The 25,183-nt window shown below is 44.6% G+C and overlaps 1 protein-coding gene across 2 annotated transcripts in view; it reads right to left on the bottom strand.

Moving 5' to 3' along the window:
- LOC140734335 (disintegrin and metalloproteinase domain-containing protein 9-like) overlaps positions 1-25,183 on the bottom strand; it is a 150,719-nt gene that overhangs the window by 14,511 nt on the left and 111,025 nt on the right. For both annotated transcript variants that reach the window (XM_073058150.1, XM_073058160.1), the window contains exons 14-18: positions 23,101-23,296; positions 19,092-19,197; positions 14,402-14,585; positions 7,164-7,244; positions 2,294-2,399 (exon numbers count right to left, since the gene is read on the bottom strand). In XM_073058150.1, coding sequence (XP_072914251.1) covers positions 2,294-2,399; positions 7,164-7,244; positions 14,402-14,585; positions 19,092-19,197; positions 23,101-23,296 — 673 coding nt within the window. The remainder of the gene's footprint in view (positions 1-2,293; positions 2,400-7,163; positions 7,245-14,401; positions 14,586-19,091; positions 19,198-23,100; positions 23,297-25,183) is intronic.

The following is a 25,183-nucleotide window of genomic DNA, read 5'->3' as shown; positions in this document are numbered from 1 at the left end:
TTATTGTTTTACCTTGCCTACCACAAGGCACTACGTAAGGATTTAATTTGTATGAAAAGCATGCAAGTGACGCTTGGTACATGTGACAATAATAATCTAATTCCAATCAGCGAGTGACCGTCAGTACTAGTCTTCCCTGTCGTAACAATGAGGCAAAACATGACTTTAAACATTTGTTCAGAACAAGGCACCACTGGGATTTATCACTCATCTACAGATGACCAGTGAGATTGCCCTCTTGAACTGCTGTGGTAAAATGCATCCACAATGCCTCTTGGTTGGAGTTAGGAGGATTTTAACGTTAAATGAAAATCAAAAAAAGAACTACTGTTACTGGAATTCTAAAAAAAAAAAACCACACACACAAAATGTTGAAAACAGCCCAGCAAAAGGTCTTTGACCTGACACATCTGTTTTTGTTTCTCTCTCCACAGATGTCCTCTGATCTGAGTGTCTGTGGTTTTGCAGGATTTGAGCTGGAATTACGATTCTCTAGCTTCCTCTAGCTTGCACCTGCCTGGACCAGTGCAGCTCCATGAGCACCCCAGAAGCTCAGGACAAAGAATTCCATGCCCCATCCTGAACACTCATTCCCGCCACCAGCAGCGCCAAAACACCCACAAGATGCACTCACACCACGGGTCAGCCCAAAAGCAATTCAAACCCATGACCTTCCGCCAAGATGGACGAGGACAGCAGGTGCAGAGGGACACCACACTTGCTAATTCCTCTAAAGTCACCACCACACTGATCTTGAACCATATCACCATTTCTTTGACCATTCACTAAATTCTGAAACAACCCCCCCCCCCCCCCCCCCACCAAATGGCACTGAGGGAGTACTTTCACCAGAAGGATGATAATGGCTCCAGCAGCCATCTCATCAGCAATCAGGGATGGGCAAGAAATACTGGCTGAGCCAGGGATCCTAAGAAATAACGGTGAGAAAGAAATTAAACATCAAGCAAGGTTCAGTCAAGTTTACAGTTCTCTTGACTAATATGATAGATAGCAGCTAAAGCTAACTGAACAAGCGGACCAATAGTCGTGGCCTTGAACCGAGAGTGACGAGCAAGGAAACAGAGGCCCTGGTCCAATAATCACAGACTGAGAGGATGGCAAAGTTGTTAAGCCTGTGCTTGCTGGGCCAAGACCCACCCTGGAATAACACGTCTCAGCCAGTGAGAAGAACTGGCCCCTGCAGCCACAATCCTAATATCTGGCTTCCTGATCCACGAGCCCATCGCACCTCTTGCAGATCACACCTGTCCGGCGCTGTTGTAATCAGATCATTACAGTGACAGCCGCACCCTCACAAAATAAGAGCGCTCTTATGGGGAATGCGTGATGTTCAGGAGGAAATATTTTACAGGCTCCAGGAGTTTAGCTCAACAAAGAACAAATGGTGATACTTGTCCGTTCTGCTCTTCGGACAACTCATTTCTTTTTACTGTGTGATTCAGCACGTTCACCTTTTATTTTAAAATGAGCGGTTTCGGATCTGTATTAGGTCACCTCCTGTGCAGTCAGGAAGTAGTAAGTAGGAAAGCATGCTTGCTGGTAGAAGGCTAGAGGTTTATGTTAGGAGCAAAAGTTTCTTTTTAAAGCCAACCCGTTATCTCCCCAGCAGAAGTACTGCCTACATGTTGATGTTATATTGTTTAGAAGTTAATGTAAAGGTATCAACAAGATTTTGCTGAAATGAAATGTTATTTTTGACACTAATTTAGATGCTGATCATTTACACATACTATTTACCTGCAGTATTTACTTGACAGAATCTTTCACCATTTACCTGCTGGCAAATTAACTAAGTTCTTACTTGCCTGTTTAAATGGAACAATGTGGTAACTGCACTGTATTTTGTTGTTTTTCAGATCACTCCTTATTCACTATGTCATGACACTGAGTCTACAACAAACCTAAGGAGCTAAGATGCTGTATCCTGACTCTCATGTCATTTTTGAATGGAGTTTCACTGACTGTCTAGTTGAGGGCGGTACAATTTGGGCCCTGTGTAGCTTGTAGGATGGGTTGAACCAGACAACTCAAATTGTTCTGGACGAAGGAGGTTGTGGACTTCATTAACATTGCCAAAGGAGCCTTGATAGATTCCTGATTTCATCAGACTTGCAGAGTAGACATTGTGCTACCAATGGCAAATAGTTATACCAGGCACCCACCAACCAATCCATTTTCTTTTTCCAAATGCTTAATTTATGTGCATTTTTTTAGATTTTAAATCTCTTCCAAAACACACATGAAGCCATGCAATAAAGTAGTTTTGAGTTACCGTTGTACGTTGGTCCACTGTCAATGCTCCCACCGTAGCCGGCCTTTGCACAATCAGGAGGTGCCCAGCCTTTCTCACAGTGACAGTTCTTATTGTTATTGCACACCTGTAGACAAGATACAAAACAAGAGTCATTCTCGCTGCTTTTCTGCCCAGCTGGAACCGTACATCAAGAGCAGATTACTGAACAGCAGCAAGGTTTTACTCAACCAAGGAGGAACGAGAAATTGCAGATGAAGAAATCTGCAGCAAAAGGGAAAATAAACCGCTGGATGAACTCAGCAGATCAAGCAGTATCTATGGAGGTGAAAGGGGCATGCTGGCATTTTGGGCCACAACCCTGTATTAGGACTGGGGGGGGGGGGGGGGTGAGGGAGGCAAGAGGAAAAGTGGTCACTATGTAGAACTGGAAGGGACGGGGAGGCAAGAGCTGGAAAGGTGATGGGCAGGCAAATAGAACCACTGGGATGGAAAAGGTGAATAAAAGGAGGGAGCACCTTGGAGGACTGATGGGAGCAGGAAAGCAACACAGGGGTGTGGATGACCTGAAGTTGGAATATTCAATGCTCATTTTGTTGGGTTGTCCAGCAGAACATGTCATTGTTCTCCTAGATCGTGTTGGCCTCACCCTGGCCATGGACAGACAGGTCAGTGTGGGAATGAGAAGGGGAGTTGAAACAGCTTGTAACCTTTAGCCTTTCACCTCCTCCCTCACCACCATTCAGCAATCCAACCAGCCCATCTGACTGCAGCAGAGATTCACGTGCACCTCCTCCAACCTGACCCATGTTGCCTCCTCTACGTCAGTGAGATCAGACATTTCAAGATGAATGTTTTACAAAGCACCCGTGCTCTGTTTGCGATGGACATCTCGACCTTTGGGATGCACGTCACTTCCAGTCCCCTTCTCGTTCCCACACCAACCTGTCTGCCCTCTGCCTTCTCCACTGGCACTGTGAGGCCAAACACAAACTGGAAAAACTCCTCATATTCCACTTGTGTAGCTTATAACACCATGACCAACGAATTTTGCAACTTGCAGAACTCCCCACCCCATACCCATCAATGCTCCTTCCCCACTCACACTATTCTACCCAGTCTCCATTTGTTCACCCTACCCATGCTCCCCTCCCTCACCTAGCTTTATCTCCCTCTCTCTACCCACCCCCCCCCCAATCCACCATCTGCTTCTCCTAGCACCTACCAGCTCCTAACCCACTTCCATATAACTGGCCACCTTTCTTCTTACCCCACATTCAGTCTGGACGTGGCGTCTCAGCCCGAAATGTGAACCAGTCTCTCTTGCTGCCTCACCTGCTCAGATCTTCCAGCCAGTTTAGTGGCTCCTCACATCTACTGTCTGATGAAGCATTTTGTCCAGCCTGCTGATAAACGCATCTGTAGCATCCACCTCAATCACTGGGGAACACGTTACACACTCTTACCGCTATCTGTGAAAAGACTTCCCTTCTGGATTTGTGCCCAGCTGCCTTGCATTAGAGGCCTCCTAACTCAGACTTGCAAAGTTCGTTTTCTTGCATTTACCTCAGGGCTTTTCTATGCTATTAGCCTTTTGGTTACTACCCATCAGACAGCTTGCATTTTGGGCAGGAATGAACGTCCTCCATCTCTGGTGGTGTTCAGAGCTTCCTTCATGTCAGTGGCTTCCTCTCGTTTTTCACTACTGTTAGCCAGGTGGAGACTCAGGGATACCGTCACACCCAGATGTAGAAGGATTCTTCATTGCTGTTTCCGTAACAATTTTGTTTTACCTGTCAGGGCACCCTGGAACAAGGAGGACCGGTGGACTAGTCTTAGTCTGGCCTCTACCCTCTGACCTGTTTGTCATGGGTGACCCAACCAGGAGCTAAAGCTGAAAGCCCTGACTCCAGCTGGGTTGTATGCTTCCAAATCACGAAAAGATTGTCAACCTCTTGGAGCCTTTTATTCTCATGAGAGCTGCAGGCAGATACAGTACGGAAATAGGTCCTTCAGCCCACCAAGTCTGTGCTGACCATCACCCACCCATTTATTACAGAACAGTTCAACAGAGGAGCAGGCCCTTCACTCCACAATGGTGAGCCAAACTAATCAAACTGCCAATTACATGCCAATTAATCCCTTCTGTCCGCACAAGGTCCAGAGTCCTCTAATTTCTGCACGTTCACACACACACACATCTAAGAACCCCCTAAATGCCTCCACCAACACCCCTGGCAGCGCGTCCCAGGCACCCACCCTCTCTCTGTAAAAATATTTGCCTGGCACATCTTTTAACTCATCCCCTCTCACTTTAAATGCACAGCCTCTACTATTAGACCATTTCCACCTAAAGAAAGATGCCAGATGTTTATCTACGTCTCTCATAATCACATAAGCTTCCATCAGGTCTCCTCCTCAACCTCCACCACTCCGGAGAAAACAACTCAAGACTGTCCAACCTCCCCTCTAAGAGGTTTAGCACTATGTTGTCTGGGTTAGAGGGCATCTGCGTCCTGGTGAACCTCTTCTATATCCTTTCCAAAGCCTCCACGTGCTTCCTGTAATGGGATGAATGTGGCTTAACCAGACTATGCCAAACACCTTCTTTGCCACCCTATCAACCTGTACAGCCACAGGGAGTTATGGATTTGAACCCCAAAGTCTCTCTGCACATCAACGTCGTTAAGGGGCCAACAATTAACAGTGAATTGACTCCTTCAATTTGCTTTCCCAAAGTGCAACTCCTCACACTTGCCCCCACTTGCCATTTCTGCACCTTTACATGCAACTGATCTATATCCCAGTGTATCATTTGGCAATTTTCCACACTCCACACATCACCAATCTTTGTATCATCTAGAACCTAGCAACCCAACACTTCTATCTAGGTCATCTATAAACAGCAGAGGTCCCATTACAGATCCCTGCAAAAAACTAGTCACATAACTCCAGCCAGAATAAAGAAGATCTGTTTTCTATGGACAAGTCAATTCTGAATCCAAACACTATGGACCTGTGCATCATGATCGCATTAACTTACATTCATCTGAAACCATGTATCTCAAGAAATTCTGATTTATCTGGTCTTGCTAACAGGTAACAGCAACTTATTTTGTGCTGTCTTTTAACAAAAAAAATGGTGGTGCACTCGGATGCAGTGGCCACTCTGGGTCCAACCAAATGTGAAACTGTTTGTCCTTAATGTCTTTTTGTACAATGACAAGACGCTTGCTGGTTATCAAGTACTGCAGGTCTACCACATCAGCATGTTGCTTGATAGCGGTGGAAATGGACCTGTTACACACCATAAGCCAGCAGGGGAAGAAAACGTAAGAGTCAGTGTGTGATCCAACAAACGGTGCGAGTGATTGTCATGGACATTTTCCTTGTGATTGCAAGACCCTGTTGTATACTGGTAATGTAGAATACTGCAAGTTTGGCTCACTGGTGAGACTGACGGTGAGGGAGCTGCGTGGCCTCGGTTGTAGCGCGGACCAAGGCCTTGTGCTGTGGCATCGCCTGTTGTGACACCCTGGGGTGGAGATGCTGGAGGCTGTGTGGCACGGCGATCCACGCTGGTGTTGGTGGTCTGTCCTCTCGCATCAGTGCTGCCCTCCAGTGGAAGACAAGCTGGATTATGTTTGTCTGCAGCTGCACTCGTGCACAATGATCGAACTGCTACGAATTTGTTCTTGCTCACAACATCCCACGCACCATCAGCCTACAGGCCATGACACTCAGGGACATGGGCTAGACTATTACTTTTGTGTGACTGTATGTTTATTGCTAGCATAACTCTATATGTGCCTTGTTCTGCGTGAGACTGCTGATACTGTGCTTTGCACCTTGGCCCAGAGGAACACTGTTTCTTTTGGCCGTATTCATGTATGGTAAATTTGAACTTGACTGGTAAACATGTATTCTGAGATCTCATTGCCTTCTCCATTTCACCTAGACTCCCTCTTTCCAAACAGTAAGCAATCTCCTTACCCTCCTTCACCTTTAAAAAAACTTTTTAAAATGTACATAGGGATGGAATGATTTCCATGGATGGCACGCAAACAAAAAGTTTTTCCACTGTATCTCAGTACATGTGACAATATTGAACCAATTAACATTTACCAGTAATCAGTTTTGTACCTCATCTGCCAATTATTTGTCCATTCAACAAGTTCATCAAAACCCCCTATAATTTACTGCAACTCTCCTTGGCACCATTTCCCAAATTTGCTACCAATTCCAAATTTGGAAAGTGAACTTTTGATTGTAGTGTGTAAACTGACCGGGTAATGTGTGAAGATCAGAGGTCTCGGCCAACGCACCTTTTGTCTCTGTGAACAGTTTCCCCGTTACTGCACACTTGTTTCCACTCTGTTTGATTCTATATAGTGTAGACAGGCAGAAGGGTCAGCATGGAAGCAGTGGGCAGTAGGGCCATTTCTGTGGCGTACGGCTCTACGATCCCTGCCTTCTGTTTTCAGTCCAGAAGCTGGCTAGCGATTAGTCTGCAGCCTGGTCCCCGACTGCTTCCTGACGCCCTGTAAACTGGTATTTCACGAACTCCAGAGACCACAGATCTAGTGCAGCTAGTAGTGCTGCTACTTCACGGCTCAAAATCTGGTCTCGATTCCGAGCTCATGCTCATGAGCCTGTTCTCGCTATGGCTGTGTAGATTTCCCCCTCGTGCTCTGGTTTCCTCCGACATCCTAAAATCTAAGTGGGGAAGGGAGTTGATGGGAATGTGGGGAGAAAAGGTCACAGGAAATTAGCGTTTCTCTGTGACCTGGCATGGGCTTATGGGCTAAATAGCCTCCTCCTCTGTCATAAGGAAATATAGAAGCACAAAGAAATAATTATTGGATTTACTAGCACAGAAGTTCTTGCTTACCCCACGGCCACTGCATTTCACCTCTACATCGCAGTCATAGTTCAGGATAGCGACACCCACACACTTGAAATCCATGCAGACCTAAAGGACATCAAAATGAGCATCAACACCAGAGAACATGGCTCACTTGATTTTTCTTGTATGGTGTAAAAAGAATAGCTACTGAAAAATCTTAAGTAAAAATGGAAAATGCTGTCAACACTCAACAGGTCAGGCAACTTCTGTGGAAAGAGGGAGAAAATTGTTCATGTTGCACTCTGCCGACCACCGATTGGAACTGAAGTTGAAGGGATAACTCTGTTCAATCTCTCTCCAGATGCTGCTCGACCTGCTGAATACTTCCAGAATTTTCTACACATAAACTGGATCATGTTACAGGATGAGTACGCCTTAACTAAAACGCTTGTGGACAAAAGGGTTTCAGGATTTTTTTTCCCCCAGATTTTGGGATATAAAATGAGACAGCTTGGGAATGACATCATTTCAGACTCTGAATTTATTAAGCAGCCTTTGTCTTACACTTGTTCATCACACTTATGTACCGAACAGTAAAAATTATGACATATCATTTATATCATGAAAACATAATTGTGCAGGGTAACAAAATCAGCTCAGTAGAATCGGGAGAATACCTGAATCAGCCGTTGAACAACAACAAACAACGGCAGACTTTCAGTCTCCATCTATGATGCCATGTTTTGATTAAAAGGTTAGAGTACACTGTATTTGTATTTTTTCAAGTTTTATGTAAGGTATAAAAACAAGCAGCATTGCAGACATTTTCTGGTGTTACATTTCCATCACTGACTATCTTCGAAAATTTATCTGTGAATGCCTGCTACTTCGTGATCAGTAGATGCTTTATCTTTAAAAAAGTAATGCCGCGCCTGTTCTTAAATTTCTGCAACCAGCCAGGTAAGTATTCAAAATTATCTTCTATTTTCATTTCGTTGTGATAGATCTTTGCTTATTTGATCAGCATACAGTTAAGTGACATTTTCTCATTCTGACAATGACGAACTCATTCTTTCAACACAGGATCGAGATTTTCGTTTTTTGCTTGCAGTGATTTTCTTTTTCCATTAACTTCTATTCATTACATATGTCAGGTCCCTTCTCGGAACAGTCAATGGTGCAGGGAGAGCCATGCATCGCCTTGAAACCTTCCCAGCGTCTTCTGGAATTTTCCATTTGTGACATCATGTCAGCACTCAAAAAAAATTGGAGATTTCGGAGATTTTCGGATTAGGGGTACTCAACCTGTACCAGAAAATGCAATTCCTTCCCAGATTTGTGGCTAATAAGTTTTTACTCAGTTTGGTGAAATGTCAGGTTTGATTATGCTAAAACTGATCTACATTCTAATTTTCTAATACAAGTGACAATCAACATTAAAGTGCGGAAGACATTTCTCACACTGTTGTGCCCTTGGAAACAACCTCTCGGAATGCAGCACCAGATGTTCAGCCACTTGTTAAGACGTAGCCACGTACAGGCCAGGTGGCAGATGTCCTCCAAAGGAGGGAAAAAGCCTGTAATTACACTCCTTCAACTTCCCGGTCTCTATCACTGATTCCAGCCTTTAAACTGTGAATTTATGAAAAATGGCATGGTAGCATAGTGGACAGCACAATGCTTCGCAACTGTAAGATCAGAGCTTTAATCCCACTGCAGTCTAAGGATTCACACATTCTCCCAGTGACCTCATGGATTTTCTCCGGGTGCTCGGGATTCCTACCACGTTCCAAAGACGTACGGTTAGGGTTAGCGCGACTTGCTATGTTGGTGCCAGAGGAGTGGCGACACTGATGGGCTGCCCAGTGCAATCCTCACGGATTTGATTTGTTTTGATGAAAACTACCGCATTTCACTGTATGTTTCAATGTGGCAAATGGTTTTTATCTCTCTCCACCTCTTGAGGTTGCATTTGAGCTTGCCATTTCTGTACAATGCCCACTCTGGCAAACTTTTGTATTCCAGATTTGTTTAGCGGACTGTAAGTGATTTAAGTTCCCAAGGCACTTTGATAGGATGTGGTTCAGCTTCTAGATGCTAGTCTATTTATGTAACCATAATGCAGGGTCCTGCTATTCCAGATTTTCAGGGCATAAAGTTCATTCTATCAAACCTCACGAGCTGCTTTCTTTCACTGTTCAAGAGCAGTTATTAATACAGTGTCAACAGTCTACCAAGCTCCTATTGTACAGTGCAATAATAATCCCGAGTTCAGCACCCAGTCACCAGTAATTCACTTGAGATAGAAAGATGACTCAACACATGCAAGGAAGTCACGTGCAACGTCAATGCTTGCATCTTTGCCATGTTGTGTGTGCATTGTTGAAAATTACAGCCCTTCTAGCCACACCCAGTGCTGACGCTGGAGATAGGGGTTATAATTGCTTCCTCCCTCGGACTCAAGACAGTGCATGGGTGGAGAGGGTAGCTCTCTGTAACCTCACTCTCCTCCCCAGCATCAAAAGGTGCAACTTGCCCAGTACAGTCTTAAGGCCATAAGATCATATGATATCGGAGCAGAATTAAGCCAATTGGCCCATCATGTCTGCTCCACCATTTCATCACAGTAGAACCACTTCCCTCCCAGTCCCAACTCTCCCCATATCCCTCTATGCCCTATCTAATCAAGAATCTATCAACATCTGCCTTAAATATACCCAATGACATGAATTCCACAGATTCAATACTTTCCGGCTAAAGAAATTCCTCATCTCCTTTCTAAATGGACATTACTCAATTCTGAGTCTATGTCCTCTGGTCTCCCCCTCCAAAGGAATCATCCGCACCACATCCACTCTATTGAGGCCCTTCAACATTCATAGGAAGAAGCACTGTTGACGTTTCGGGCCGAGACTCCCGCCTCATGATCCTTTCCCTTCTCCAGCTCTGTATCCCTTTTGCCAATCACCTTTCCAGCTCTTAGCTTCACTCCACCACCCTCCTATCATTTCGGATTTCCCTCTCCCTCTCCTACTTTCAAATCTCTTACTATCTTTTCTTTCAGTTAGTCTTGACGAAGGGTCTCGGCCTGAAACATCAATACTTCTCCCTATAGATGCTGCCTGGCCTGCTGTGTTCCACCGGCATTTTGTGTGCGTTGCTTGAATTTCCAGCATCTGCAGATTTCCTCGTGGTTGCCCTTCAACATTCGATGGGTTTCAATGAGATCTCCCCTCATTCTTCTGAATCCCAGTGAGCACAGGCCCAGAGCCATCAAATGCTCTTCAGATGATAAACCTTTCAATCCCAAAATCAATTTTGTGAACCTCCTTTGAACCCTCTCCAACATTACCATATCCTTTCTTGGATAAGGGGACTAAAATTGCTCACAATACTCCAAGTGATGCCTCACCAGTGCCTTATTAAGCATCAAAATTACATCCTTGTCTTTATACTCGAGTCCTCTCAAAATGCATGCTAACATTACATTTGCCTTCCTCACCACCGATTCAATCTGCAAATTAACCTTTAGAGAATCCGTGTATGAGAACTCCCAAGTTCATTTGCACCTCAGAAATTTAAAATTTTCGCTCCATTTAGAAAATAGTCTACACTTTTATTTTTCTGCCAAAGTGCAATGATCATACACTTCCCCAACAATGTATTCTATCTGCCACTTCTTTGTCTATTCTCCTCATCTATCTCAGTCCTTCTGTAGCCTCTCCGATTATTCAATATTACCTGCCCTCTACCCATCTTCGCATCATCCACAAACTTGGCCACAAAGCCGTCAATTCCATCATCCAAATCATTGACATATAATGCAAGAGGAAGAGTTCACAATGCAGTTCTCTATGGAACACCACTATTCACCAGCAGCCAATCAGAAAAGGCTCACTTTATTCCCACTCTGGCTCCTGCCAATCAGCCAATTCTCTATTCATGCTAGAACCTTTCCTGTAATACCATGGGCTCTTATCTTGTTAAGCAGCCTCACATGTGGCACCTTGTCAAAAGCCTCCTGAAAATCCAAGTAAACAACATCCATCAATTCTCCATTGTTTCTCCTGTTGTCATTTCTTCAACAGATTTGTCAGGGAAGATTCTCCCTTGAGGAAACCATGCTAACTATGGCCTGTTTTATTATGTGCCTCCAAGTATCTTGAAACCACATTCTTAACAATCGATTCCAATATCTTCCCAACCACTGAAGTCAGACTAACTGGCCTATAATTTCCTTCTCTGCCTCTCTCCCTTCTTGAAGAGTGGAGTGACATTTGTAATTTTCCAGTCCTCCAGAACCATGCCAGTATCAAATGATTCTTGAAAGATTATTAATGCCTCCACAATCTCTTCAGCCACCTCTTTCAGAACCCTGGGGCTCAGGTGACTTACCTACCTTCAGATCTTTCCTGAGTACCCTCTCCCTAATGATGGAAACTTCATTCACTTCTGTCCCCTGACACTCTGAAACTTCTGGCACATTAATAGTATCCTGTACAGTGAACCATGATGCAAAATACTTATTCAGTTTATCTGCCATTTTCCTTGTCCCTCATTACTTCCTCTCCAGCATCATTTTCCAGCAATCCAATATCCACTCTTGAGTCTGTTTTACACTTTATATACCGGAAGAAACTTTTAGCATCCTCCAATATTATTGGCTCACTTACCTTCATATTCCATCTTTACCTTCTTTATGACTTTCTAGTTGCTTTTTGGTTTTTAAAAAGCTTCCCAATTCTCTAACTTCCCACAGATTTTTGCTCTATTATAGGCCCTCTCCCTGGCTTTTATATTGGCTTTGACTTCTCTTGCCAGCCACGATTGTGTGTCCCTGCCTTTAGAATACTACTTCTTCTCAGGGATGTATTTATCCTGCACCTTCCAAATTGCTCCCAGAAACTCCAGAGATGCCATCAACCCTGCTCGTGTTCCCTTCCAACCAGTTTTGGTTAGCTGCTCTCTCACACTTCTGTAGTTTCCTTTACTTCACTGTAATACTGATACTTCTCCTCCTCAAATTGCAGGGTGAATTCTCTCATACTATGATCACTGCCTCCCAAGTATTCCTTTAATGCTAAAGCTCTCTAATCAATTCCGGTTCACTGTGCAACATTAAATCCAAAATAGCTGATCTGCTAGTATGCTTAACCACAAGCTGATCTAAAAAGCCTTCTCACTGGCATTATACAAATTTCCCCTTTTGAGATCCAGCACCAACCTGATTTTCCAAATCTACCTGAATATCGAAATGCCCCATGACCATCGTAACATTACCCTTTTGACATGCATTTTCTGTCTCCCTTTATAATCAGTAGACCACATCTTTGTTACCATTCAGAAATCTGTATACAAATCCCATCAGGGTGTTTTTCCCCTTGCAGTTTCTTAGCTCTACCCACAACAATCCTACAGCTTCTGATCCTATGCCACTCCTGCTGAATGGTTTGATTTCTTTTTTTTAAAAAAACCTACAGAGCCACCCCAGCCCCTCAGCCTACCTGCCTGTCCTGTTGATACAATGTGAATCCTTGGGCAGTAAGCTTCCAGCTATAATCTTCTTTCAGCCACGATTCAGTGATACCCACAATGTTATAAATGCCTACCTGTAGCTGGGCTACAAGTTCAACTACTTTATTCTGTATACCGCCTGCAATCAAATATCACATTCAGTCATGCGTTCATCATCCTTTTCAGTTTTGTTCCCCTTTTACATTGCAACTCATCCTGTTGACAACAACGCTGCCTGATCACCACCCTCTCCTTGCCGGTAGTCTCACTATACACTGCCTGTCCGTAATCCAACTTCCCCATCCTCAACCCTATCACTCTGGTTCCCAACCCCCTGCTGAATTAGTTTAAACCCTCTAGAAAACCTGTCATAAGAGCATAAGACAAAGGAGCCCAATTAGGCCAATTGGCCCATTGTGTCTGCTGCACCATTTAATCGTGGCTGATTCTCTTCTCCCCTGCTCAGCCTCACAAAGGTATTGGCTGCCCTCAGGTTCAGGTGTAACCCATCCCTTTTGTACCTTCCCCAGAAGAGATCCCAATGATCTAGAAATCTGAAGCCTTGCCCCGTTCTTCAGCCTCACATTCATCTGCCAAAACATCCTACTCTTACCCTCACCAGCGTGGAGCACAGGCAGCAATCCAGAGATTATTACCCTGGAGATTTTGTTTTTCAGCTTTCTACCTGGCTTTCTAAAATGTCTCTTCAGGACCTTCTCACCTTTCCCAGCTCATTGATGCTAATACATACCAAGAGTTCCAGCTGCTCACCCTCCCTCTTCAGAATGTCATAGACCCGATCCCAGACATACCCGACCCTGGCATCTGGGAGGCACCATACCATCTAGGTCTCTCTATCACGTCCACAGAACATCACCTCTATTCCTCTAACTATGGAATCTCTGTGTTCTGGACACATTGTCATTGTGGACCAAGTCCCATGCCAAAATATGCTAGGATATAAACACGCCCAAGTTTAGAAATGTGCCAATTACTGGCAAGCCCAACTAACGGGGTTGTTTTTCTCACAGATGTTCAAAAATTGATTTTCTCTGTACACAATTGTTCAATATTTAACCATATACAGTAATACTCGATGTGGTATCTATCCGCAGCTCCAGTGTTGTACGGAATGGTGTTGAGACAGACAAGATTGATAATAAAGAACAATTACTAAAAGTGGAGGGGGGGAGAGGAGGAGGGGAGAGGAGGGGGGGAGAGGAGGGGGGGAGAGGAGGGGGGGAGAGGAGGGGGGGAGAGGAGGGGGGGAGAGGAGGGGGGGAGAGGAGGGGGGGAGAGGAGGGGGGGAGAGGAGGGGGGGGAGAGGAGGGGGGGAGGGGGGGGAGAGAGGAGGGAAGTATAGAACCAAATGTAAATATGCAAACAACACACACAAAATGCTGGTGGAAAGCAGCAGGCCAGGCAGCATCTACAGGGAGAAGCGCTGTCGACGTTTCGGGCCGAGACGTATGTTTGACTTCTGAAATTAATATTATTAAGAGTTCATTTATGTGTAGGGATGTCCATATGTCGTGCATTTGCAATTGCGGGATGGCCTATATCAAACAAGTTCATGTCCTTGTAGTTGTTCAAATATCCAGTGAAAAGAATGCACATTGGAGCTGCACTCTGATTCTCTAGATAGCTACTGACATCCAAATCTCCATTTGTAGTTTATGCCCCAAAGTCCCCAGTCAAATGCAAAAACTTTACAACGCCAAAGAAAATACAACTTTTGACAAAAGGTGATTACGAGATTCTAACCGTACCTTGCCTGTGGCGCATTGGGTGCCTGGGTTTACCATGCCAGGATCAGGGACATCTGACCCCATCTTAAAATCAACCCCCATGCAGGTGATGTCACCAATAGGTGTCAGGCTGAAGGCAGGCATGATGCCAAAGATAGGCTTCTTGTTCACATTCACACATTGCAACTTCCCACACATCGAATTCCTGGATAAAAAGAAATAATGGGAGACGTTAACGTACAAGATGAGAACGGCATTGTGCAGAGCAACAGGGATCGTGAAACAGAGCGCGCTGGCTGCTGTTTCTCTTTTGCCCAAGTCTGACTGACTGGTCTGAGTTGAATTTAATACCTTGCACAGTTGGCTTTATGTTACTTAAACTCCATACATAGCACATACAGCAGGAACATAGAAGGCCACTTAACATAGAACAGTACAGCACAAAGAAGGCTCTTCAAGCCCACCATGCTGTGCTAAACTATTTAAACACCCAAGTGCACTAATCCCTTCTGCCTATACAATGTTCATGTCTATCCATTCTCTGATGAATTGGTGTTTCCATGATGCGACCACGGAAACACCGCTGCCCAGAAACAGAAAAGGCTGGATACAGCCGAGTCCAACACAGCCAAAGCCTTCCCTACCATTGAGGATATTTACGCTGCTCCATGAAAGAAGCATCCATCATCAAAGGCCTTCATCATCTAGGCCATGCCCTCTTGACACCAGGCAGGAAGTACAGAAGCCGTAAGTCCCACACCATCAGGTTCAGGAGAGAACCATCGTGCATAAATTCATTCACCACTCCTCTGAACTGACTCTATGAGCAGCAGGGTCACTTTCAAGACTGCTTACAACTCATATTCTCTGCATTATCTTTATTTGCATAATGTGCTTTCCTTCCTACATTGATTGTTTGTCATTCTTTATTTATAGTTTCTCATAAAATTCTATGGTATTTTATTTTCTTTCTTATAAATGTCTGCAAAAATGGATCTCAAGGTAGTACTGTGTAGGGTAACATACGCGCTCAAAGGTTCATTTTATTCTCGAAGTACGTCTGCAGAATATGACTCTGAGATTCGCCTTCTCCAGATAGCCATGAAATATAGAATAAACATGGTTGTCATTGAAAAAAGACAGCTACAAAAACTAAAACTCGCAAACCATAAACCCTCCAACCCCTCCCTCACACAAAAATCTAACATATTGCCCACAATTTGATTCATTCATTTGACAATAAATATACTTTGAATTACCATATTTGCCACCACTATCACCAATGGCAGCACACAGCAGCTGCCAAACATTGTTTCCTTTAAAAAAAAAAGCCTGCCCTGCACATCTCCTTTGAACTTGCCTTTCTTAGCTTAAATGCATGCCTTCTGATGTTAGATATTTTGATGCTAGGGAAAAGACAATACTATCGTTGGCTCACGTACTCTTTAAAAACTTTTATCAGATCTCCTCCCAGGATCTGCTGCTCCATCTTATCTCTCACACCACCACCAATCCATTAATTCATGGAAGTTTTCAACATATTTTCCCCTCAGGGGTTCCCAACTTGGGGTCTATGGGGTTAACAGTAAGGCTCATAGGCATAAAAAAAAAGGTTAGAAACCCCAGTGACCGTAAACCTAGAGAGACCCAAGACCACAGCTGCCTGCACAGCCTTCTGCAGCAGAGATTCAAAAATTCAGAGCTCACCAAGAGGGAAAAGTTTCTCCTCAGCGATTGGCAAAGTAAAGTAATATGGAAAGACTTTCTTTAAAATGTGTGTTCACAGAAAGTGACAAAGGTCTGGAACATGGGATCACAGTGGTGCTGTAGCAAACCGGCCCTTCTCTACCAAATTGTCACTTAGACCTCAGCACAGTCTATTAGGTCTCTTTTTAAATTATTTTCCTGGCTATAGGTGCCGCTGCCCAGGCCAGCCTTCCCGGCCTCAATAAGGTGGTAATGACGCATCATGTTAAGGTGCTACATTCCCTGTGGAGAGGGAGCTCCCACAGTGATGCTGGGAAGGGAGACCCAGTGTAATTGAACCACATATTCCCGAAATCAGGGTGCAGTTGAGAGGATCAAGGGTTCTCTGGCAAGTGAGGAAACTGCAGATAGCAGCAGGTATGGTGAGCGATACCTGTCATGGTATAATTAAATGAGCAGAATTGTATTTCATTGATTTATGTTCATTTACCCATCACGATCAGTCAGGTTATTATGATTAAAGTTTTATGCCGATTTCATTAATTGCCTCCCAACACAAAATTTAACAAAATCTTGAAAACTAAAAGTTAATTTTTAAAAAGTGGTTGCATAATGATAAACAATGATTGGACCTATCAAAACTGCTCAATAAAGATAAGCCTACAAGCTGACGTGGACTCCTGACGTGATACTGGCTGCTGTGGAGCGGGCCAAGTCCACTTTACTCTAACGATTCGAGGTCACTCACAGGCTCCTTTCCAGCAAAGTTCACCGGCTCAGTCTCATAACTAGGGCCAAATGAACGCCACTGTAACAGGAAGTGAACCTTTACGGAAGAAGAGGCCACATTCTAAAATGGTGTCATCACATCGGTCCTTCTTTTCACAAAAACTTCCACATGTTGCCTACTCCTGATTCCCCTGACCGGAGGGATCAGCCATTTGTATAGACCTTTGTACTTTTGAACTAGACCAGACTAGGGAAGGTAGTCCCGAAATGGCGGGACTGTCATATGTTGAAAGATTGGAGCGACTGGGCTTGTATACACTACATTTGGGAGGAATTTAGAAGGATGAGAGGGGATCTGATTGAAACATACAAGATTATTAAGGGATTGGACACATTGGAGACTGGAAGCATGTTCCCGCTGATGGGTGAGTCCAGAACTAGAGGCCACAGTTTAAGAATAAGGGGTAGGCCATTTAGAACAGAGATGCGGAAAAACTTTTTCACCCAGAGAGTGGTGGATATGTGGAATGTTCTGCCCCAGAAGGCAGTGGAGGCCAAGTCTCTGGATGCATTCAAGAGAGAGTTAGACAGAGCTCTTATAGATAGCAGGGTCAAGGGATATGGGGAGAGGGCACGAACGGGGTACTGATTGTGTATGATCAGCCATGATCACAGTGAATGGCGGTGCTGGCTAGAAGGGCCAAATGGCCTACTCCTGCACCTACTGTCTATTGTAGGCAAATCTCTTCTCTGAAAAAAAATGAAGCAAATGAGTTCTCACAACAGGGTAACCGTAAAACTCTAAAAACATATTTTGCAGACTGTTTAGTGTTATTTCTATTAGCATCCTAGCACACCTCTTTATTCAAAAAGATACTGTTCACTAGAAAATGTAACCAAATAGTTGGACAGCAGTTTAATTGGAGTCGCACTGGATTGTTTCTTTCCAGCTTCGTTTAATTTGTCATGATGGGATTTGAGTGAAGAATCCAGAACTCTGGCTGCTAATCCATTATCTTAACGGCTATGCCATCATACTTGTCACTATCCACAGTTTCCTCAGTTACCCGAGAACTCTTTGAACGTCATCCATTTTTGTTCATCATTCACCAGAATTTTACAGATTTGTTTTCAAAACCACACTTGAATTAATTATTCAAAGCCATGTCAAGCACTGATCCTGGGAGAAGGGTGAAAATTCAATGGACAGACTTCACAATCAGTCTTGAGTAAAACAAAATGCTTTCACTCTGTACAAAATTTACTACAAATATTTTATGCCTTATGCTGTGGTTACTATAGTGCTGCCAATAACCATGAGAATGGTTCCAGTGAAAGCCAACAGTCAAATGATTTCATTAGAGTAAAGAGTTAGGATGATATTTTATGGTTGCAAAAGCTGCAAGCTCAGTCACCTTTAGGATTCACCTGCTAGAAACACTTGTGCAGAAGAGATGTTGTCTGAGCGGCCGCACTTAGAACAGTGTGCAGTTCCAGTTGCTCGGATATGGAAAGGATGTCATTAAGCAAGAGGGGATGCAAAAAATTTTTTAAAAAGATTCACAAGGATGTTACCAGGACTGCAGAGCTCAAATCTGGCTGGGACATTTTTTACTTGGAGCGTCAAAGGCTGAGGAGGTTATAGAGGTTTATAAACACGTGCGGTACAAATAACATGAATGCTTACAGACTTGTTCCCAGATAGGGGAGTCTAAAATTAGAGGGCATAGGTTAAAAGTGAGAAGGAAAACATTTAAAGGAACCTGAGGCAAATCCTTCAGAAAGGGCGGTGGGCATATGGAACAAGCTGTCAGAGTAAGTGGTGGAAATGGGTACAATTTCCGACACAGAAAATGGGGCAAAGGCAGGGAAATGGGACTAACTCAAGTAAATAACTTGCTTGGTATGGAGAAGAGCCTATGGCCTGTTTCCATGTAGAGTAACTCTTTGACTCTTAAGCACTTTGTGGTGCCAATGGTAGGGTAGGGATGGAAGTGACAAGAGTAGAGTAGACAAGGAAAAGGTTTTTAGTTCTCTGTTTGTGTCTGTGCGTTTAACTTTATAGAATATATCAATGTACACATGTTAACTCCGTGCCAGAGCCTGGTCTCGTCTTGGATCTCCTTGGCGTTGGACTCAGACCTCCCTCTACTGACCACCTTTGGCAGCCGATTTGCAAAGAATTCACACAGGTCATCTTCCACCCTTAAGAGCTAGGGTGGGGGCAAGTCCACCTCAATCCTGAGAGACTGCAGCAGAAAGCAAGGAGCAGCACCTGATCTCACACTTCTTGTAGTGGACGCCGCTCATGCCACAGTTTCCAAATCGGTCACCTTTAGAGTTCACTTCCTGGAAACACTGTTGTGGAGCAGACTTTGCACCTGAGAGGATAGAAATGAATACAAAGAGCTCAATCAGATACTCCTCCTTCCACTTGCCTTGATCAAAGCATTAAACTCCCCTGTAGTTCAATCCTGCGACACAAAACATTTTATGTTTTCCATACAACCGTAAGATATAGGAGCAGAATTAGGCCATTTGGCCCATCAAGTCTGCTCCGCCATTTCATCATGGCCGATCCATTTCCCTGCCCTCTCCCCATATCCGTTCATGCCCCGATCAATCAAGAATCTATCCACTTCTGTCTTAAATATACATAAAGACTTGGCCTCCACAGCTGCCTGTGGCAACAAATTCCACAGATTCACCACTCTTTGGCTACAGAAATTTCTCCTCATCTCTGTTCAAAATGGACGTCCCTCTGTTCTGAAGCTGTGTGCTCTGGTCTTAGACTCTCCTACCATAGGAAACATCCTCTCCACAACCACTCTATCAAGGACTTTCAACATTTATAGGTTTCAATGAAGTCACCCCTCATTCTTCTGAATTCCAATGAGTAGAGGCCCAGAGCCATCAAATGCTTCTCATATGATAAGCCTTCCATTTCCGGAATCATTTTCTTGTACCTTCTTTGAAACCTAATGTCATCCTTTCTTATATAAGAGCCCCAAAACGGCTCCAAGTGAGGCCTTATCAGTGCTTATAAAGCTTCAATATTACATCCTTGCTTCTAGTCCCCTTGAAATGAATGCCTTCCTCATCACCGACTCAACCTGCAAATTAACCTTTAGGGAATCCTGCACAAGGACTTCCAAGTCCCTTTGCACCTCAGATTTTTGAATTTTCTCTCCATTTAGAAAGTAGTCTATGCTTTTATTTATTCTACCAAAGTGCATGACCATACACTTACCAACACAGTATTCCATCTGCCACTTCTTTGCGCATTCTCCTAATCTGGCAACGTCCTTCTGTAGCTTCTCTGCTTCCTCAAAACTACCTGCCCCACCACTTATCTTCATATCATCTGCAAATTTAGCCAAAAAGCCATAAATTCTGCCAGCCAAATCACTAACGTATAACGTAAAAGGGAGCAGTCCCAACACAGACCCCTATGGAACACTGCTGGTCAATGAGAGCCAACCAGAAAAGGTTTCCTTTATTCCCACTCTTTGCCTCCTTTCAATTAGCCAATGCTCCTGTAATACCATGGGCTCTTAACTTGTTAAACAGCCTTACATGTGGTCCTTGTGAAAGGCCTTCTGATAATCCATATACACAACTTACACCAATTCTCTTTTGTCTATCCAGCTTGTTACTTCTTCAAAGAATTCCAACAGATTTGTCAGGCAAGATTTTCCCCTAAAGGAAACCATGCTGACTTCAGCCTATTTTATCATGTGCTTCCAACTACCCCAAAACCACATTCTTAACAATCGACTCCAACATCTTCCCAACTGCTGAGGTCAGACTAACAGGCCTATAATTTCCTTTCTTCTGACTCGCTACCTTCTTAAAGAGTTAAGTAACATTTGCAAATTTCCAGCCTTCCAGACCCATGCGAGAATCAATTCATTTGTGAAAGATCATTAATTAATGCCTCCACAATCTCTTCGCCAACCTCTTTCAGAACCCTGGCTTGTAGGCCATCTATTCCAGGGGACTTATCTACTTTCAGACCTTTCAGTTTCCCAAGAACCTTCTCTCTAGTAATGGCAACTTCACACAGTTCTGTCCTCTGACACTTGAATTTACGGCATATTGTTAACGTCTTCCACAGTGAAGAGTGGTGCAAAATGCTTAGCTTCATTTGTTCGCTATTTCCTCTCCAACATCATTTTCCAAGCAACTTGCTAAGTTAGGAGCTGCAGCCTAATTTAAGTCAATGGTCTAAGTTCCACACATCAGATGAATGGTTGAGATCAGTCATCTATCATCAGAACTGTGAAACAGAGAGCTTGGAGGAGGGAGAGGTGGGATGAGGAATATTTATGATGAGGTCAGGCACAAGCTGTGGTAATGATTCTACTACTTATGGATAGATTAGGTTGAGGGATTAATGAGAATGGTTAATTTGTGTGAGAGACAAAGAGGGACAGAGCACGCAAGACACATATAGGCAGATAGAGACAGGCAGGGTGTGTAAGACACACGCATTGACAGAGCAAGACAGATAGAGCGCACAGGACACAGAGACAGAGAGAGACAGGCAAAATGCACGTGACACATCACAGACAGAGAGAGACAGAGGCAGTGTGTGTGAGTCACAGAGACATACAGAATGTACAGGAGCAAAATATCACAGTACATTTGTGAAATGCAGTTCTAAAGTGATGCTGCCTGGCCTGTTGAGTTCCTCTAACAGCGTTTGCGTTACTCTAGATTCCAGCATCTGCATTCTCTGTCTCTAAAAGCATATCAGTGCGGTTATTGAAATCTCCCACACCACTGATGGTATATGACCTTCTGAGTACTGCCAGTATGTAGGCTTCCAGCATCTGCAATTCCCCGATTTCAAGTCAGACATGGCCTGGATTACCACAGGAACGTGAGCAACAGCAGGTGCTGACTATCTGATTCAGAGCAACAACAGTGAATGCTGGAAACAGACAGTCAGGTAGCATCTACGGAGAGACACGCAGTTGCCAATTCATATTGTTGAAGTGCACCGAGGGAAAGTAACCTGGAAACGTTAACGCTCTCTGCACACACTGCCCTGCGCAGTGATTCCACCAACCTGACACAAACCTGAAAATGTTAGAGCACGATCCCTGCGGAAAGCGGAGAGAGGGCAGGTAAAGATATGTTTAAAGGTAGGATCCATTTGGAGATGGCAGACGTTATAGAGGATGGTGTGTTGGATTCAGAGGCTAATGAGATGGGAGGCAAGGACAAGAAGAACTCTATCACTATTAAAGCACTGGGAAGATGGGGTGAGCACGGATGTTCAGGAAATGGAGGAGGTGAGGGTGAGGGCAGCATACATGGTGGAGGAATGAAAACCCCATTCTTTGACGGAGGAGAACATCTTTGTCCTGGAAAGGAAAGCTGTATTCTGGGAACAGATGTGGCAGAGGCGAAGGAACTGAGAAAAGGGAATAGTATTTTCACAGGAGACAGGGTGGGAAGAAGTATAGTCAAGATAACAGCAGGAATCGGTAAGTTTATAAAAGATGTCAATTGAAAGTTTGTCTCCGGAGATGGAGACAGAGATCGAGAAAGAAGAGGGAGGTGTCTGAAATGGATCAAGTGAATTTTAGGCCAGGGTGGAAGTTAGAGGCAAAGTTGATGAAATTGATGAGCTCAGCATGGGTGCGTGAAGCACCAACGCAGTCGCCAACGTAGAGTAGGAAGAGTTGAGCCGCGTTACCACGGACGGCTTAGAAAATGGACTGCTCTACGCAGCCAACAGAGAGGCAGGCATAGATGGAGACCAGACAGGTGCCCGTGACTACCCCTCGAGCCTGGAGAAAGTCGGAGGAACCAAAGGAAAAACTGTTGAGGGGGAGGACCAGATCTGACGGACAACGGAGGATGGTGGTGGAGAGGAACTTGTTGGTTCTTTTACTGAGAGAGAAGCAGATATCTCTGAAGCCTTCTTGATGGGGGATGCTAACTCCCTCTACGTAAGCTGCTCTACTGAGTGATTCCCACCATCCTTATACAAATCTGGAAATGTTAACACTCTCTTCGTACACTGCAGTGATGAGTGACCACGGTGATGTACCGTAAATCTCCTCTCCTGTCACTGAGCTCTTCCAACTGGATTGACCATCGTCTTGCCAGTACCTCAATGATGGCAAGGAGGCAGAAGAATTGTGGGTTAAAAAAATATATATATATCCAAAGCTCATGGAACTAAAAACAAAATCACTTGCTGGATCATCTGAAGTAACTCCTTTGCAATTCAGAGGGAGGTTAAATTGTGGTGACGTTGCGGTACTCACCCTGGCCAAACAGAGCCACGCACTGACTCTCGTAGCTCTGACACATTCCATTGTAACAGTAGGAGGTGTTGTGCTGACAGGGGTGGCCATTCTGCACAAATACATCGGCCTGGCAGTTGTGGCTTGTTCCATTGCAGTACTCCGGTAGGTCACATTCATCTTCAGAGGCTCGGCACACGGTTCCGGCAGCCAGGAACTGCCGGGAGAAAGTGGAAATTAAACGTCAGCTACATGGTGAGGTTGTGACAAGATCAGCAACACAATTGGACATGCACGTTGCTCCGTAACCATGCAGGACGACCATAAAAACTGGAGTCTCTTTCACCCCGGACCTCAGCTGCAAATGTCACCCAAACCTACTGTAATTGGAAATATTTCAAAAAGAGCCATGCACAGATTCACATTCAAGCGTGACATGACACCCAGGAGCTGGCAGTGAGGGTGGTCTAAACATCGACCTGCTGCTTATCCATCTCCAAGCTCCCATTCGATTGGGCCAAGTGAGCTTGGACTTGACCCACTGGAGTCTGGAACCTCCCAATGGGGTAAGGGAGGGATGGACAGGGTTGGAGATCAGACACTGCTACCTCAAGATGAGGAATTAAGAACCTCCGGCAGAGAAGGGGAAATTTCTTTGCAGTAGGGGATGTTCTTTTGGAGTTCTGCTTCCAAAGGTTATTTGGGATTGACAGGTTGCCCGTGGCACTGAAGTACAGCTGGTAGAACTGCTCCCAGACTCTGGTTCAATCCTGACCTCTGGGGTCGGACATGTGGAGTTTTTGCCTTCACCCTGTGACCATGTGTGAGCTACCTCCCTCGCCCCAAAGGTGTGGGGATTGGGAGGTTTAGCTGGATCGCTCCTTCCCTTGAACCACCATGCCCCAACCTTTCAGCTCCTTGCTTTCTGATCTCATTAATTCCCTTCCTCCATCGTTCCTCTTCTAAATGTTTTGAGATTGCCTCTCCCACCCTTCAGGCACAGCACCTCTGACTGGGGAAAGAAAAACTTTCTCACCTCACCTGAGTTTTGGATGTAACTTATCAACATTAAACAAAGCCGTTCACCTACTCCAGCAAAGTCAGGCTCCTTCATGACCACTACACACAAAACACTGGCGGAACAAAGCAAGTCCGGCAGCAGCAAAGAAAGGGAATAAACTGCTGGAGTTTCTGGCCGAGACCATTCATCAGCTGTCCGACCAGAATTCTCAGCCGAAAGTTCGACTGTTTATTCTCTTCCATCAGATGCTGCCCGACTTGCTGAGTTCCTCCAGCATTTTACACATGGTGCTCAAGATTTCCGGCATCTGCAGAATCTCTTGTTGGCTCAGATGTAGCCTTAACTCAGATCACTTGGCCTTACCAACTTAAAATGGTTCTAGTTCACAGCAGATGGATCTGTGAATTTCATAATCTATTCCCCCCACCAAATCTTCCTGGTTTGGTTTCCCTGCGACTTAGTGCCATGTCTGAACACATCCTCTTCAAAAACTACTCCACCTCAGTTCCTTTACTCCCTCTCCGCCAGGTGCATACACACACCTGTTTGCAAGAATCTATTTCCTTCCCCACCTTCTCCCATCTGCCCACTGGGTCTGCCCCTTCCCCTGTCCCCAGCTGCCCGTGGTAGGGTAAATTATTGGTTTCCATGGTCCATCTTCTTTTCCTATCAGCTTTCATGGTCTGCTGCCCTCTGTTGCCTCTAACTATCACCTCCCAGCCTCTGTCCCTTTTACAACCCTTCCCTTCTCCATCTGGATCGATCAATTACCCTTCCTCGTCTGGATCCACCAATCACTTGCCACCCCTTCCCCTCATCTCATCTCCCCTCTGTCAGTCCAAGTGAAGGATCTCGACCCGAAATATCCACCGCCCATTTCCCTCCACAGATGTTGCCTGGCCCACGGATTAGGATGGTTTTTTCTTTTTTTTTTTAAACTCAACCTTTTACTAGCTCCTAAATATGTGACTAATGTTTGTGTTATTGCAAAATGTAATATTCTGATGGAAGGAGAAGAAAGCCCTCAACTCCGAGTGGAGTCATCGGGACGCCGTCGTGACAGTGTTTTTTTTTAAGCGGGCT

The sequence above is a fragment of the Hemitrygon akajei genome, chromosome 1 (assembly GCF_048418815.1).
Source record: "Hemitrygon akajei chromosome 1, sHemAka1.3, whole genome shotgun sequence".
Lineage (NCBI taxonomy): Eukaryota > Metazoa > Chordata > Chondrichthyes > Myliobatiformes > Dasyatidae > Hemitrygon > Hemitrygon akajei.
The sequence above is the reverse complement of the archived record's forward strand: the minus strand, read 5'-3'. Positions and strand labels throughout refer to the sequence as shown.